The sequence below is a fragment of the Zingiber officinale genome, chromosome 1B (assembly GCF_018446385.1).
Source record: "Zingiber officinale cultivar Zhangliang chromosome 1B, Zo_v1.1, whole genome shotgun sequence".
Classification (NCBI taxonomy): domain Eukaryota; kingdom Viridiplantae; phylum Streptophyta; class Magnoliopsida; order Zingiberales; family Zingiberaceae; genus Zingiber; species Zingiber officinale.
The window spans coordinates 22,878,234-22,893,288 of record NC_055986.1 but is presented as its reverse complement, the minus strand read 5'-3'; the positions used below and the strand labels follow the sequence as shown (position 1 = coordinate 22,893,288).

The window sequence follows — 15,055 nt, the reverse complement described above, 5'->3', positions numbered from 1 at the left end:
ATCGGAGTAGCGGAAGAGCTAAAGTGGAGCTATGGAGCTGCTAGAGGAACCTTTAACAAGAGTTGAAGGCGCCTCCGCGACCTTCAGGAAGAAGGCGCCTTCAATGGTTGAAGGCACCTTCAACCAGGCATGGAAGGTGCCTTCAACCAGGCAATTCTGGCTGTTGCGGAAAAGGATAAAGTTTTATCCTTAGCCTCGCTGGAGGCACCTCCCAGCCCTATGGAAGGTGCCTTTAGCCTATGAATAAATTTTTCCAAGGGCTATAAAAAGACCCCTGGACCTAGGAAAAATATAACAATTTTTGTATTCACTTTCCTAGTCTTTTCTGAGCTTTCATTGTGCGTAAAAAGGATTCTCCGCCTTCAACGAAGGAGATTCTTAGTGAGCTTTCATTTGCCTTGGATTAACAATCATTTAGGTTGTAACCAAGTAATTCTTGGTCTTTTACTTATTTTATTTAAGTTGTTATTTCTATTTTAATTTCTTTGATAATCTAAGTCGAAAGACGAGAAAGGAGTTTTTGTTTTAGTGTTTCAGTCGACTCAACCCTCTTCAGTCGGCCTACCCAGGCCAACACTCGTTAGAACTAACATAATTGGACAGGGATTTTTTTATACCTATGTTATGTTATTATTTAATCTAAGTCCATTTTAGCCAATCTCAGACTTATTGATCAAACACAAGTCTGTTTAATCAACCCAATATCCATTGGATTAAGTATGACTCATTAGAATCAATCTAATCTATTTAATCAAATTTGACCCATAGAACAAATCTAGTCATTTGATTATATCTGATACAAGCCCTATTAAATCAACCCAAATCGATTCTGGTTTAGATCAAACTGGTTCGATTAAACCAACTAATAGTTTGAATAAGACTTGGGTCTAATTGAACCATCATGGTCTGATTAAATCAATCAATGATTTAAATCAAATCTGAGTCTGATTGGACCAATTTGGTCTGATTAAACCAACTAATAGTTTAAACTAGACTTGAGTTTGATTTGAATTAAAGTGGTTCAAACCAATTTAGTTTAGTTCAGTGAACCAGATTCATTTTAAGTCAAACCCAACCAATTAATTAAATCTAGGCTCAATTAATTAATTGAAATGTCATGCAATGCAATAAAAATAAATTACATTTTATTAATATGCATTTAACATGCATTAATAACTGATCCTGTCCGAACCAGGAGTCAACGGACACTAGGCACGTGGCACTCCCTGCTGGATCCTCGAGTGCTCCGGTGAACCTGCAGCAAAACCGAGCCGGGAGGGGTGTCCCGGCGACGGCCCTCCGACGCTCAAGTCAGGCGAGGAATAACAAAAAAGGTGGCCTCAGGATGAAGACTCTCGTACCTCCGGTGAAGAAACGGAGACCTTATAAAGACCTCTCGAAGGAGCCTGGGCGCGTCAATCAAAGCAATCACCTGCTTTCGACCATGCCCAGGTATGGGTCTGTCAGAAGGACCATGCCCAGGTGTGGGTCTGTCAGAAAGACGTCCATAAGTCCATACCGCTACTATATCAACCTCTCCATGATGTGACGGCGAGATCCTCCATCGTGCACTCTTGTGTACAATCATCGACATGCCTTTGCTTGACATCCCATATCCCGAGCGAATAGGCGCTCGGCTAAACTTATACCTCGCCCTTATCTGGCGAGCGGACTACCGCTTGGACCTTGGTCCCGGTAGTCGGCCATTCGGTTCTCCATGGCAGGCCCATGGGGTTATCTTTGGTTCGCTCGAACGTACGACCCCATCATCCTCAATCTGAGACCCTTGATCCGCGGATCACTTGAAGTCTAGTCGAAAGACTATGTGTCAAATGGTGATCGTCGCCTTACCATCGCTTATAATATCCCTTGAGCCGTTCGGCCCTTATGCCAAATTTAGCCGCTCGGCTCTTCGTTTTGGTTGTCTTGTCGCTCAACGTGGACGCTTGCTTGTCTAAATCTTCTCAAAAATCACGCAAATCCTCTTCAATAAGCCGAAGCATGCGCTGTATGGGCGCCTTAATTGCGCCTGGTGACAGAGCGCCACGTGGCTCTTCTTGCATGGCGGTGATGATCCGTACGATGGGACGCCGATTACTTCGAAATGGACGGTTAGATGATGACCTCGTCTCTCGTGACCTGCATCCGACGGCGAAGGCCGACCGACCTCAGCCGTATAAGCCTTCGCTTGCGCGTTGTCCTTCTGCCTCTTCTTCTGCTGTGACCTCCGACGATCCAGTTCTTGTTTTTCGGCGGCTACCATCCCACTGGTGATCCTTTCCGTCCGTTTCCTTCTCAGTGAGTCTTCTCCCTTCGTTTACAAGGTCTTCCCAACTCGTTTTGCCTCTTTTGTTCCCATTCCTTCGGTCTCTTGCTATCTTTTTGCTTCTCCGAGATGGCAAGCTCCTCCGAACCCGCTGTTGGTGTTCATGGCCCTTGGTATCTGACCATGGAGAGTCGATTTGATGAAGAGGACGCTCGGCGCCTTGTTCGGACATGCGGGATTCCTGATGACCATGAAATGGTTATAGCCGACCCGATCGACCGGCCCCATGACCCTCCGATCGGCACCGTTTGTTTTTTTCTAGATCTGGTATGCCTTAGATTTCCTACCCATCCCTTTATCTTAGAGGTTTGTAATTATTTCCGCATCCGCCTCGGCCAACTTGTGAGATTCCTTTAGGCTGTAAGCGGGGTGGTCGTCCTCTTTAAGGTATCACTCGACCCCAAGATATTCCACTATTTCTTCTACCCCAAACAATCCGAGTTGGGCACTTTTATCTTCCAAAGTAGAATAGGCTTCAAATTTTTTGATAATATGCCAACCACCAACAAGCACTGGAAGGAGTCCTTCTTCTATATACGGCTTCCTGAGCGGCCAGCATTCCGAACCAAATGGCAGACCGCTGTGCCGACCCAGCCAGAGCTCGGCAAATTCAGAAGCAATCCAGCCTACCTTTATGTGGCAAACTGGTTGTCCGGTCAGCGGTACAAAATTGACCAGTTGCTTCTCAAGGGGTGTTGTACATTTTTGGATTATCTCGCGTTCGGGCCAATCTCCCCTACCGCATGAGTAAGGACTCATTACTCCCTTCGCCTTTTTTATCTAACTGATTTTAATTTTTCCATGAAGTCATGTGGCGCTCAAGGCTACCGATCATCAGGCGAAGGCCGGTGAAAATTGACCACAAAAGAGCTCGCGAGGCGGGGTCTCATCCCCCCGCATGGCAGATGCGAGGAGAGGGGCGCGCATGCTGCCCAAGAGCAGTTGCCGCTAGGAGGTCGAGCGGCAGATCCTGTTTCTTGCGGTCAGGAATCCCTCGGGACGGGATTTACCACGGGAGTTCGAGCGTGAGAGACTCCGACCTTGCCGCCAAGAGGCGAACCACAGGCGGGTCGAGATCGCCTCGCCCGATCGCACGGAGTCGCAGATCGGGACCCCGTGGCCTCGCCCATCGCACAGTCCTGGCTCTCCTCCATGGACTCGTCGTCGTTTACGACGGTTGGGCGAACTTCGACCATAGGGAGTCCTCGGGCGACTTGGCTAGAATCGAGACGTCCACCCAGACCATCAAGACAACCCTCCGATTTCCTTGGAGGAATATTTATTATCTACGATCGCCCATCGAGCCCCGTTCACGAAATAACCACGCGGGTCCGCTTGCCAAGCTCTTCGAGGATGCCCAGTTGTGGCCCTCATGGCCCAAGTAGCTCGGCGATAACAACATGCAGCAAGCCACTTACGTTCATTTTTCTTCCTGTGCCATGCTACCGTTTAGCTCGATTTTATTATTTCCCTTGTAGCGTTGATGAGCAAATCGCCACTAGCCATCGGCTAGCCAGCTGGAGGATCTCTTGGAAAAACTCCAAGTGTCGGGGTCCATCGGCCGAGCGGGAGAGACAAGTCCTCGAGGCCGAACAGAACGATCGGCTACGGAGGTGGCTCGACTCGAAGACTTGGTGAAGAAGCGCGACGGGGACGTGAAGCGTGCCAGTAAGCGAGACGATTGCTGATCTGGATAAGATGAAAGTTGAAGTTCGAGCCCTAGATCGGCAATCTAAGCTGAAGCCCATGGTCGCGAGCAGGATGGGCGCTGAGCAGACCAAGCGGAGTGGACGAAAGTTCTTCAAGATTCACGAGTGCCTCGGCGGTGCTCGAGACAATATAAGGAGGGAGAGTCGAGTCGCCTAGCGCTAGCAAGAATACCTCCGCTCGGAGCAGTTCGGAGCGCAAAATTCACGGTGACGTTTCCTCCACTTTCGCCGAGGCGGTCAAGGTCACCATGGCGTACTTGAAGAAGGGTGGCCATCTTCCCACGGGAATGCACATTCCCGCCTCCGACCTGGCGTCCATGATAGATGATATCCCGGACGCCTTTTTTAATTTTGAGGACCCGGAGTGAGGCGAGCTCTTCTAAGTACTTTATGTATTTCATCCGCTTTGCTAATGTAAAACTTTTGTACGTGCCGTTCGGCATAATTGTGTTCCTTTACTTGTATTTTTGTTTGCCCTTCAATGCCCCTTTTTATTCTGTTTGATGCTCATTCGTAGAATCAACTAGGCTCCACTTGTTTCTCACTAGACGACCGATCAGGTTAATCGATTGGCTCATTTTCCTCAAAAATCGTTTAGCGCTTGGATATACTGTTTGCGTTCAGCGAATGTGAAGTATTGACAAACTGATGGCCGATCGGCCTTAATCAATTTAGTACTTGCGAATGCTCGTTATTTGGCGTCCTTAGTTCCATCCAAGTTCACAGTCGCGGGTTCGGCACTCGATCTTTAACGACGGAGCTCGTCGGCGCGGATATTTATAGCCGGTCGGCGCGGCTCTCGATCTTTAACGATGGAGCTCGTCGGCGCGGATATTTATAGCCGGTCGGCGCGGCTCTCGATCTTTAACGACGGAGCTCGTCGGCGCGGATATTTATAGCTGGTCGGCGTGGCTCTCGATCTTTCGGCGGAGGCTCGTCGGTAGCGGATATTTATAGCGGTCGGCGAGGCTCTCGATCTTTAACGGCGGAGCTCGTCGGTAGCGGATATTTATAGCGGTCGGTGGCTCTCGATCTTTAACGGCCGCTCGTCGGCGCGGATATTTATAGTCGGTCGGCGCGGCTCTCGATCTTTAACGACGGAGCTCGTCGGCGCGGATATTTATAGCCGGTCGGCGCGGCTCTCGATCTTTAACGACGGAGCTCGTCGGCGCGGATATTTATAGCCGGTCGGCGCGGCTCTCGATCTTTAACGACGGGGCTCGTCGACCTTCCGCTCGGCCGTTTATAGACGCCGGCTCGTCTCTCGATCTTTAACGACGGAGCTCGTCGGCGCGGATATTTATAGCCGGTCGGCGCGGCTCTCGATCTTTAACGACGGAGCTCGTCGGCGCGGATATTTATAGTCGGTCGGCGCGGCTCTCGATCTTTAACGACGGAGCTCGTCGGCGCGGATATTTATAGCCGGTCGGCGCGGCTCTCGATCTTTAACGACGGGGCTCGTCGACCCTCCGCTCGGCCGTTTATAGACGCCAGCTCGTCTCTCGATCTTTAACGACGGAGCTCGTCGGCGCGGATATTTATAGCCGGTCGGCGCGGCTCTACGGTTTAACGTCTGGGCTAGACGGCCTTCCAGGCTAACTCCTCGAGCGACCTTGGCCTTCTTTTCAGCAGAGAATACTCAATGTGTTTGTATCTTTCTGCTTCCTCCGTCCGGACGGTACGGGGCCTTCGATCCTCGAGCGCTTAGCTCGACCCATTTACCTCCGGCCGAACGGCGCGGGGCCTTCGTTTCTCGTTGACAATACCTTATATTTGTTCTCTTGATTCTTCATTTCTGCATTTCCAGTATTCAGTCGAAAAAAAAATACACAGGATGATTTACATTGGCACACCTTTCACCCCGCCCGGTAATCATCAGACATGCCTTTGTTGACATCCCATATCCTGAGCCGAACGAACAGGCCGCTCGGCTAACCTTCGTACCTCGCCCTTATCCTGGCCGAACGGACTACCCGCTTGGACCTTCGGTCCCAGCCGGGTAGACGCCCCGCTCGGCCATTCGGTTCTCCCGCCTTGGCGTCGGAAACCCCAGCCCATGACTCGGTTATCTTTGGTTCCGCTCGGACTTACTCCGCTGCTCGGCACGGCCCTTAACTGCTTAGTCAGCCCTCCATCTATCCTCAAGCTGAGACCCTTCAGGAAGTGGGTCCCTCATTCTTACCGCCGAATCAATCACCTTGTGTATTTTATTTTTCGACTGAATACTGGAAATGCAGAAATGAAGAATCAAGAGAACAAATATAAGGCATTGTCAACGAGAAACGAAGGCCCCGCGCCGTTCAGCCGGAGGTAAATGGGTCGAGCTAAGCGCTCGAGGATCGAAGGCCCCGTACCGTCCGGACGGAGGAAGCAGAAAGATGAAAACACATTGAGTATTCTCTGCTGAACGGAAGGCCAAGGTCGCTCGGTGGGAAGGCTATGGCCGTTTAAGCAGTAGCGTGACCAGCCGGCTATAAATATCCGCGACGAGCTCGTTTAAAGATCGAGAGATGGCGTCTGCGCGGCGGAAGGTCGACGAGCCCGTCGTTAAGATCGAGGCCTACGTATAAATATGCTCGGTCCGCCGAGAGCAAGATACGCGATCGAAGGTCTATAAGCCAGAGGCGGCAGAGCGCAGAGCGGTCGTTAAAGAAGCGGAGCGCTGCCGACCGCTAAAATATCCTTGCGAGCTCGTTGTTAAAGATCGAGGCATCTATAACGGCGAGCTGAGGGCGGACGAGCCCGTCGTTAAAGATCGAGCCGAGCCGGCGTTATAAATACGCGCTCTCCGAGCTCGTTAAAGATCGAGAGCGAGCCGGCGTCTATAAACGGTACCGGGCCGACGAGCCCGTCATTAAAGATCGAGCGCCGCGCCGACCGGCTATAAATATCCGAAGAGCTCCGTCGTTAAAGATCGAGACGAGCCGGCGCCTAGGTCGACGAGCCCGTCGTTAAAGATCGAAGCGGCGCCGACCGGCTATAAATATCCGCACGAGCGAGCTCCGTCGTTAAAGATCGAGGCAGTGGCGTCTATAAGCGCGGAGCGGAAGGTCGGCGAGCCCCGTCATTAAAGATCGAGTGTAGGCTATAAATATCGGCTCCGGTTGTTAAAGATCGAGAGCCGACCGACACTATAAATATCCGCCGAGCCGAGCTCCGTCGTTAAAGATCGACGGCCACGCTGCTATAAATATCCGGACGAGCTCCGCTGCAAAAGATCGAGAGCCGCACTGCTATAAATATCCGCCGCGTGAGCTCCGTCGTTAAAGATCGAGCGTCATGCCACCGACTATAAATATCGCGGCGCGAATCCGTCGAGAGCCATCGTCGCTATAAGATCGCCAGCGCCGACATATAAATATCGCAAGTCGTTAAAGTTCGAGAGGCGCCGGCCGGCTATAAATATCCGCCGGCGAGCTCGTTAAAGATCGAGAGCCGCGCCTACCGGCTATAAATATCCGCGCCGACGAGCTCCGTCGTTAAAGATCGAGTGCCGAACCCGCAACTGTGAACTTGGATGGAACTAAGGACGCCAAATAACGAGCGTTCGCAAGTACTAAATTGATTAAGGCCGATCGGCCATCAGTTTGTCAATACTTCACATTCGCTGAACGCAAACAGTATATCCAAGCGCTAAACGATTTTTGAGGAAAATGAGTCAATCGATTAACCTGATCGGTCGTCTAGTGAGAAACAAGTGGAGCCTAGTTGATTCTACGAATGAGCATCAAACAGAATAAAAAGGGGCAATGAAGGGCAAACAAAAATACAAGTAAAGGAACACAATTATGCCGAACGGCACGTACAAAAGTTTTACATTAGCAAAGCGGATGAAATACAGAAAGTACTTAGAAGAGCTCGCCTCACTCCGGGTCCTCAAAATTAAAAAAGGCGTCCGGGATATCATCTATCATGGGCCTTGGTCGGAAGAATGTGCATTCCGTGGGAAGATGGCCACCCTTCTTCAAGTACGCCATGGTGACCTTTGACCTCGGGAAAGTGGAGAAACGCGTTGCCCGAATTTGCCAAGCCGATTCCGGAGGTATTCTTGGCGCTAGCTGGCTGGCGACTCGACTCTCCCTCCTTATATGTTATCGGCGCGGGAGGGAGGCAATCGGTGAATCTTGAAGAACTTCGGTCCACCTCCGCTTTGGTTCGTTCGTGGCGCCCATCCTGTTCGTGACCGGTTGGGCTTCCAGTTTCTTAGATTGCGATCTAGGGCTCGAACTTCAACTTTCATCTTATCGGATCAATCGCCGCTTTTGCCTCTTCCCGCGCATTCACGTCCCGTCGCTTCTTCACCAAGTCTTGGTCGAGCCACCTCTGGGCCGGTGGCGGCTCTTCTCCGTTGGCCTCGAGGACTTGTCTCTCCGCCGATGGACCCCCGACACTTGGGTTTTCAAGAGATCCTCCAGCTCGGCTAGCCGATGGCTAGTGGCGATTTGCCATTACGAATAATAAAATCGGAGCTAAGCGGTAGCATGGCAGGAAGAAAAATGAGCGCACAGGTGGTTGCTGCATGTTGTTATCGCAGTGTGGCTGGCGTCATGAGGGCCACGAATCTGGGCATCCTCGAAGAGCTTGGCAGCGGACCCGTCGGTTATTTCGTGACAGGGCTCGATGGCGATCGGCGAGATAATAAATATTCCTCAGAAGGAAATCGGAGGTTGTCTTGATGGTGGTGGTGGCCAAGTCTCGACATGCCGATCGCTGGCCGAGACTCCTATGGTGAAGTCTCAACCGTAAATGACAGCAGGTCCATGGAGGAGAGCAGTCTTGTGCGATGGGCGAGGCCACGGGGTCCCGATCTGCGACTCCGTGCGATCGGGCGAGGCGATCTCGACGGCGCCCGTGGTTCGCCCTCTTTGGTCGACTGGAGGTCTCTCGGCGTTCACGAACTCCGTGGTAAATCCCGATGCGAGTTCCCTTCGGAAGCGGAGAAGCAGGATCTGCCTCGACCTCCGTTGAAGCGGCTTGGGCAACCGGAGGCGTCGCGCCCCCTCTCGCATCTGCTGGCTCGGGATGAGACCCGCTGGCGAGCTCTTTGGTGGCGCCTCAATTTCCAGCCTTGATTTGGATGATCGGTAGCCTGAGCGCCACATGACCAGTGCGGTGGAAAAATTAAAATCGGTTAGATAAAAAGCGAAGGGAGTAAAGTCCTTACTCATGCGGTGGGGAGATTGGCGAGCGAGATAATCAAAATGTACAACACCTTGAAAAGTTGTCAATTTGTACTGGCGGACAACGGTTTGCGCATAAGGTAGTTGGATTATTACGAATTTGAACTCATTGGTCTGGGTGATGCCCATTTGGTTGAATCTTGGCGCTCGTTCGAGGTATATAGAAGAAGGACTCCTTCCAGTGCTTGTTGGAGGTTGGCATATTATCAAAAAATTTGAAGCCTATTCTACTTTGGAAGATAAAAGTGCCCAACTCGGATTGTTTGGGGTAGAATAAATAGTGGAATATCTTGGGGTCGAGCGGGATACTGTGCAGCTTAAAGAGGACGACCACCCTGCTCAGCAGCCTAAAGGAATTCGGCACAAGTTGGCCGAGCGGGATGCGAAATAATTACAAACCTCTAAAAGTAGGAAATCTAAGGCCGCCTGGAATTGGTCTAGAAAAAAAAACGGTGCCAATCGGAGGGTCATGGGGCCGATTGGTCGGGTCGGCTATAACCATTTCATGGTCATCGGGAATCCCGCACAAGGCGCCGAGCATCCTCTTCATCAAATCGACTCTCCATGGTCGGATACCAAGGGCCATGAACACCAACAGCGAGTTCGGAGGAGCTTGCCATCTCGGGAGAAGCAAAAAGATAGCAAAGACCGAAGGAATGGGAACAAAAGAGGCAAAGCAGTTGGGAAGACCTTGTAAAGCGAAGGAAGACTCGGAGAAGGAGCAGAAACGGAAGGAGATCACGTGGGATGGTGGCAGGAGGCTGGATGTCGGTCGGTCACAGCAGAAGAGACGAGAAGGAAACGGCCAAAGCAAGCTGAAGGAAGGAGGAGGAGGCTTTATGGCTGGTCGGTCGGCCTCAGGCCGGATGCAGGTCACGAGAGACGAGGTCATCATCTAACCGTCCATTTCGAAGTAATCGGTGTCCCATCGTACGGATCATCACCGCCACGCAAGAAGAGCCACGTGGCGCTCTGTCACCAGGCGCAATTAAGGCGCCCATACAGCGCATGCTTCGGCTTAATAAAGAGGATTTGCGTGATTTTCGAGAAGATTTAGACAAGCAAGCGTCCACGTTGAGCGACAAGACAACCAAAACGAAGAGCCGAGCGGCTAAATTTGGCATAAGGGCCTAACGGCTCAAGGGATATTATAAGCGATGGTAAGGTGACGACCGCCCGCTCGGACACATAGTCCAGTCGGACTCCGCCTCCTTCGACTAGACTTGAAGGAAGGCAAGTGATCCGGTGAAGAATGGGGACCCACTGAAGGGTCTCGACGAGGGCGGATGGAGGGCGACTAAGCTAAGGGCGCCGCAGCGATGTAAGTCGGGAACAAGATAACCCGGTCATGGTGCAGGGTTCCAAGGGGAGAGTATGGCGGGGCGTCTACGGTGGGGACCAAGGTCAGCGGAGTAGTCCTCGGCGAGGATAAGCGTCGAAGGTTGCCGAGGCCTATTCGTTCGCCTCGGGATATGGGATGTCGGCAAGGCATGTTCATGATTACGCCAGTACACAAGAGTGCGATGGAGGATCTCGCGTCACATCATGGAGAGGTTGATATAGTAGCGGTATGGACTTATGGGCGTCTTCGTAGACCCACACAGGCATGGTCCTTCCGACAGACCCATACACAGGCATGGTCAGGCGGTGATTGCTTTGATTGGCGCTGAGCTCCTTGAAGGTCTTTATAAGGTCTCCGTTTCTTCACCGGAAAGAGTCAGGCCTTTTGTTATTCCTCGCCTGACTTGAGCGTCGGAGGGTCGTCGCCGGGACACCCCTCCCGGCTCGATTTTGCTGCAGGTTCACCGGAGCACTCGAGGATCCAGCAGGGAGCGCCACGTGCCCAGTGTCCGTTGACTCCTGGTTCGGACAGGATCAGTGATCTTGGCTTATCACGGTAACAAATCATGCAAGTAAAAAGATCCATCATACATTCTTAGAACTAAGACAATACTCTGATACCATTGTTGATAGTTCTAAAGCATAAAAAACACATAAATATAAAAACTATAAAACTCACAGTGATCTTCCGTAGTAGATTTTGATCTTCGCTTTTCATACAAAATGAAAAACTCGCAGTGATGCTCGGAGAAAATATCAAAAAATAACTTGCCGTCGGAAGAACGATCACGAATAAATCGAAAAGTTCTTCAAGATTCCATGAATCAAATTCTTCTATAATGGATGTTCTCCTCTTAAAATCTTATATACACGGATGAACCTTGTATAGAGACCTTTCATATATAGGACGGATCCAACTTTACACAAATCTCACACATAATAAACCCTCACAAAATTCTCCTTTTTGTTTAATTTGGATGCATATATATTAGAGGAAGGGTCATCTTCCTCTTTCTATTAATAGAGTAATTAAATAGGAGGCTAGAAGAGAAAAGTGAAGGGTACACTTTCATCTACTTAACGCTAATATCTTCAGCCATCACCACTCTGCTACGACACAGTTCGCGGTTACAGGAGCACAGGGACGGCGCCAGATCGTGACTGCGCCCAGTAACACTGACAGTGACAGATCATGACGAAGCATTTTTCGTCAGAACAGGGAACATGTATGTTTAGGCATATAATTCTCCCAGAGATTTCAACACATATCCATTTTTTCCTTATAGTAAATCTGTAATGGGAAGCTATAATCTGTGTTCAACAATCATCATGCTCATGACACCCTCTTGCAATTTGTTCTAACGGTTCGACATGCATCAATTTTGCAAAGCATGGTTGCAGATAAAAATGTATCGGTTTTTCGCATGGTCACGTTTCCTTATTTATTAAAATAGTATCCTAGTTTCCTATAAAAATAATATTATTTTCTTCCTATCTTTTATTTTTTTCATCAACCTCCTAAATTCCTCAATCCATTTTCAATATATCCCTGGATAGATATGATATGAAAAAAAATATTAAATTCAATATAAATTTGATATGAAAAAAATATTAGACCCACAATAAATTTGATATAAAAAATATTAGATCTATGATGGATTTGATATGAGAAATATTAGATCGAGTCTAATATGAAAAATATCAAATTCACATTGAGTTTGATGTGAAAAAAATATCAAATTCATCATGAATCTAATATAAGATCATATCTGATCCAACGATAGATCTGATAAAAAAATATTAGGATATTTTTAATCTTAGAGGGGATGCATTTAAAAATAATAGGAGAAAGAGATTTAAGAACTTGATGAGGGATAGGGAGGGAGTAATATTATTTTTGATATTTTTTTTATAATTTTAAAATTAAGATGCCACTTTTGATGACCACTTCATCCGGTAAATATACACGAGCAATTTCACTCCCACGGTAACGTGTGTACGACACACGTCACTTTCCAACCTAATGAAAATATTAAGATAAAAACAAAAAATTTAAAAAATAATAATAATAAATAGTTTAGGGTTTAGGGTTTGGCGCCTCGAGTTTAGGATTTAGACGGCGCTAAAATGATCCGGTCCGAAAGCTGAATCAACGGACACTGGGCACGTGGCGCTCTCCAAGCGGCGGACGAAGATCTCTTGACTGTCCGCACGGGCCTCCGGCGAACCTGCACAGAAGTCGTGTCGGGAAGGGATTCCCGGTGACGACCCTCCGACGCTCAAGTCAGGCAAACAAACAACGAAGAAGTGGCTCCAAGTATCAAAGATTGCGTACCTCTGGTGAAGTGCGAGGCTCCTTATATAGAGCTGGGAAGGAGCTCATGCACACATACCGAGGTGAATACGTGTCCCCAGCCCATACCTCAGTAAGGGCTTGTCAGCAAGCTTACCTGACACCATACTGCTACAGTCCAAGCACGTCTTCGATGGGACAGCGGAACCCCTTGTCGTAAGATTTGGAGTATGGCCGGATTATAGAGCATGTCCGCTGTCAGAAGATGTCCCTTGTCCTTTTCTCCTTATTCCCTGCCGGGAGTCCGGTCGGCCAACACGCTCCTTACGTCCGGCCGGTCATATATAGTGGTCTACTTAGGAGATTCTCGGTAAGGTGCTCTATGGAGACTGTTAGCAGTATGTTACCTTATGTCTTCGGCCGAACGTGCCATCCGCTCGGCCCTACGATCCTGTTCAATGAGCGTCGGAACCTCGACTCCTGCCGGGGCGCCTTTTGCCATCAGTTAGACACCGGTCGGCCAGCCGGGCGATCGGCCCGCCCTTATCCAGTCGGCCTATCGATCCAACCCTTTCTCGGGCATCCGGTCGGTCCATCCTTATCCGATCGGGCACCGGGCCCTTTGACTTCCAGGTGGCGTTGACTTCCCAGAACGGGGGTCCCCTGTTCTTACCGCCGGATCACTTGCCTCCCCTTCAAGTCTAGTCGAAGGAGGCGATTAGTCCGACTAACTGGACCATTAGTTGAACCGAGCGGCCTACTGCAACCACCGTCCGATTGGAAACATAGGGGGTAGCTAAAACGCCAGTCAACGGTCGCCTTACTCGGCGTCTCTTCGAAGTTTTCGCCAATCTCTATCATTAAGGCCGAGCACGCGCCCATTAAATGCGTTCCAGCGGCTGGCTGCCACGTGACGGTGCTGTCGTAATCGTACGGCGGCGGCGTGGTGCTCTGATGGGATCGAGGCGGTTCGAAATGGACGGCGCAATGCACGCTCTGATTCCCGTGACCTGGATCCAACGGTGGAGGCAGCTCGACCTCCACCCTATAAAATCTTCGCCCTCCCGTCTTTACCGCATTTGCGTTGGCGATTTCGACCTCTGTCCCTGGTGTTTCGGTGCTCCGGCGACCCCGCTCCTGCTCTACGACGATCTCCGGCGTCCCTTCCTCGATCCTTTTCTCCATTGTAAGGTTCTGCTTCTTTTTCTCTTTGTTTCTGGCATTTCCGTTGCTTTTCTTTCCCAAGTTTTCGTTCTTGGGCTACTGTTTCTTTGCCATCTTCTTCCTTCTCCTTTGACTTCGTCCGTTCGGACCATGGCCCAATCTTCTCCACCCGAAGACCAAGCCATAGGCCCATGGTACACTACCATGGAGTCGCGATTCGATCGGCGTGACGCCGACCTTCTAATTAATACTTTTGAGATCCCTTCCAACCTTGAAATCATCATACCGACAGACTCCGCTCGGCCACACAAACCGTCGCGCGGAGCGTTTTGTGTTTTCCGCGACCAGTTTACAGCCGGTCTGCGACTCCCCATTCATCCCTTCTTTGTAGAAGTTTGCGACTTTTTCGGCATTCCGCTCGGAAGCCTAGTCCCCAATACTTTCCGCCTTTTATGCAGGGTAGTCGTCCTCTTCAAAATCCATAACATTCCCCTCCGGCCGGAGCTCTTCTATTACTTCTATTACCCCAAGCAATCCGAGTCGGGCACCTATATGTTCCAAGCTTGGCCCGGCTTGGTCTTCTTCAATAAACTGACTTCCTCCAATAAGCATTGGAACGAATTCTACTTCTACATTCGCCTTCCCGAACGACCTGCCTTCTGAACCCAGTGGCAGGTCGGCCTTCCTCTCTCCCCAGAGCTTAAAAGGTTCAAGACCCGGCCAAATTATCTCCACGCCGCCAACATGCTCGTCGGGCTACGTTTTGATATCAACAAATTTCTCCTAGAAGGCGTTATGTACATCTTGGCTTGAGTCCGATCGAGCCCCTACCGACGCGACATTGTGAATTTAACAGTAAATTCATTTTAATTGCTAAGCGATTTTCCTTGTTTTCGCTACGTGAACACTTATGGAGTCGATGATGGTGGTATTACGAAGAAATGGCCGGCGCGGCGACGAAAAATGGCTCGGCATCGACCCGATCGGCTCAAGCGAAGAAGAAGCGCGGGACACATCTTTGGGGTCGGCCGCTCGAGGGCTT

At 50.0% G+C, this 15,055-nt stretch overlaps 1 protein-coding gene across 1 annotated transcript; it reads right to left on the bottom strand.

Annotated features, from left to right (window-relative positions):
* Window positions 1-8,771: 8,771 nt before the first annotated feature.
* LOC122033094 lies at window positions 8,772-14,206 on the bottom strand. The gene is made up of 2 exons (XM_042592299.1): window positions 13,924-14,206; window positions 8,772-9,124 (listed from the first exon to the last, which is right to left on the bottom strand). Exons 1-2 carry the CDS (start codon window positions 14,204-14,206, stop codon window positions 8,772-8,774), a joined length of 636 nt encoding a protein of 211 aa, XP_042448233.1.
* Between the last annotated feature and the right edge of the window lie 849 nt (window positions 14,207-15,055).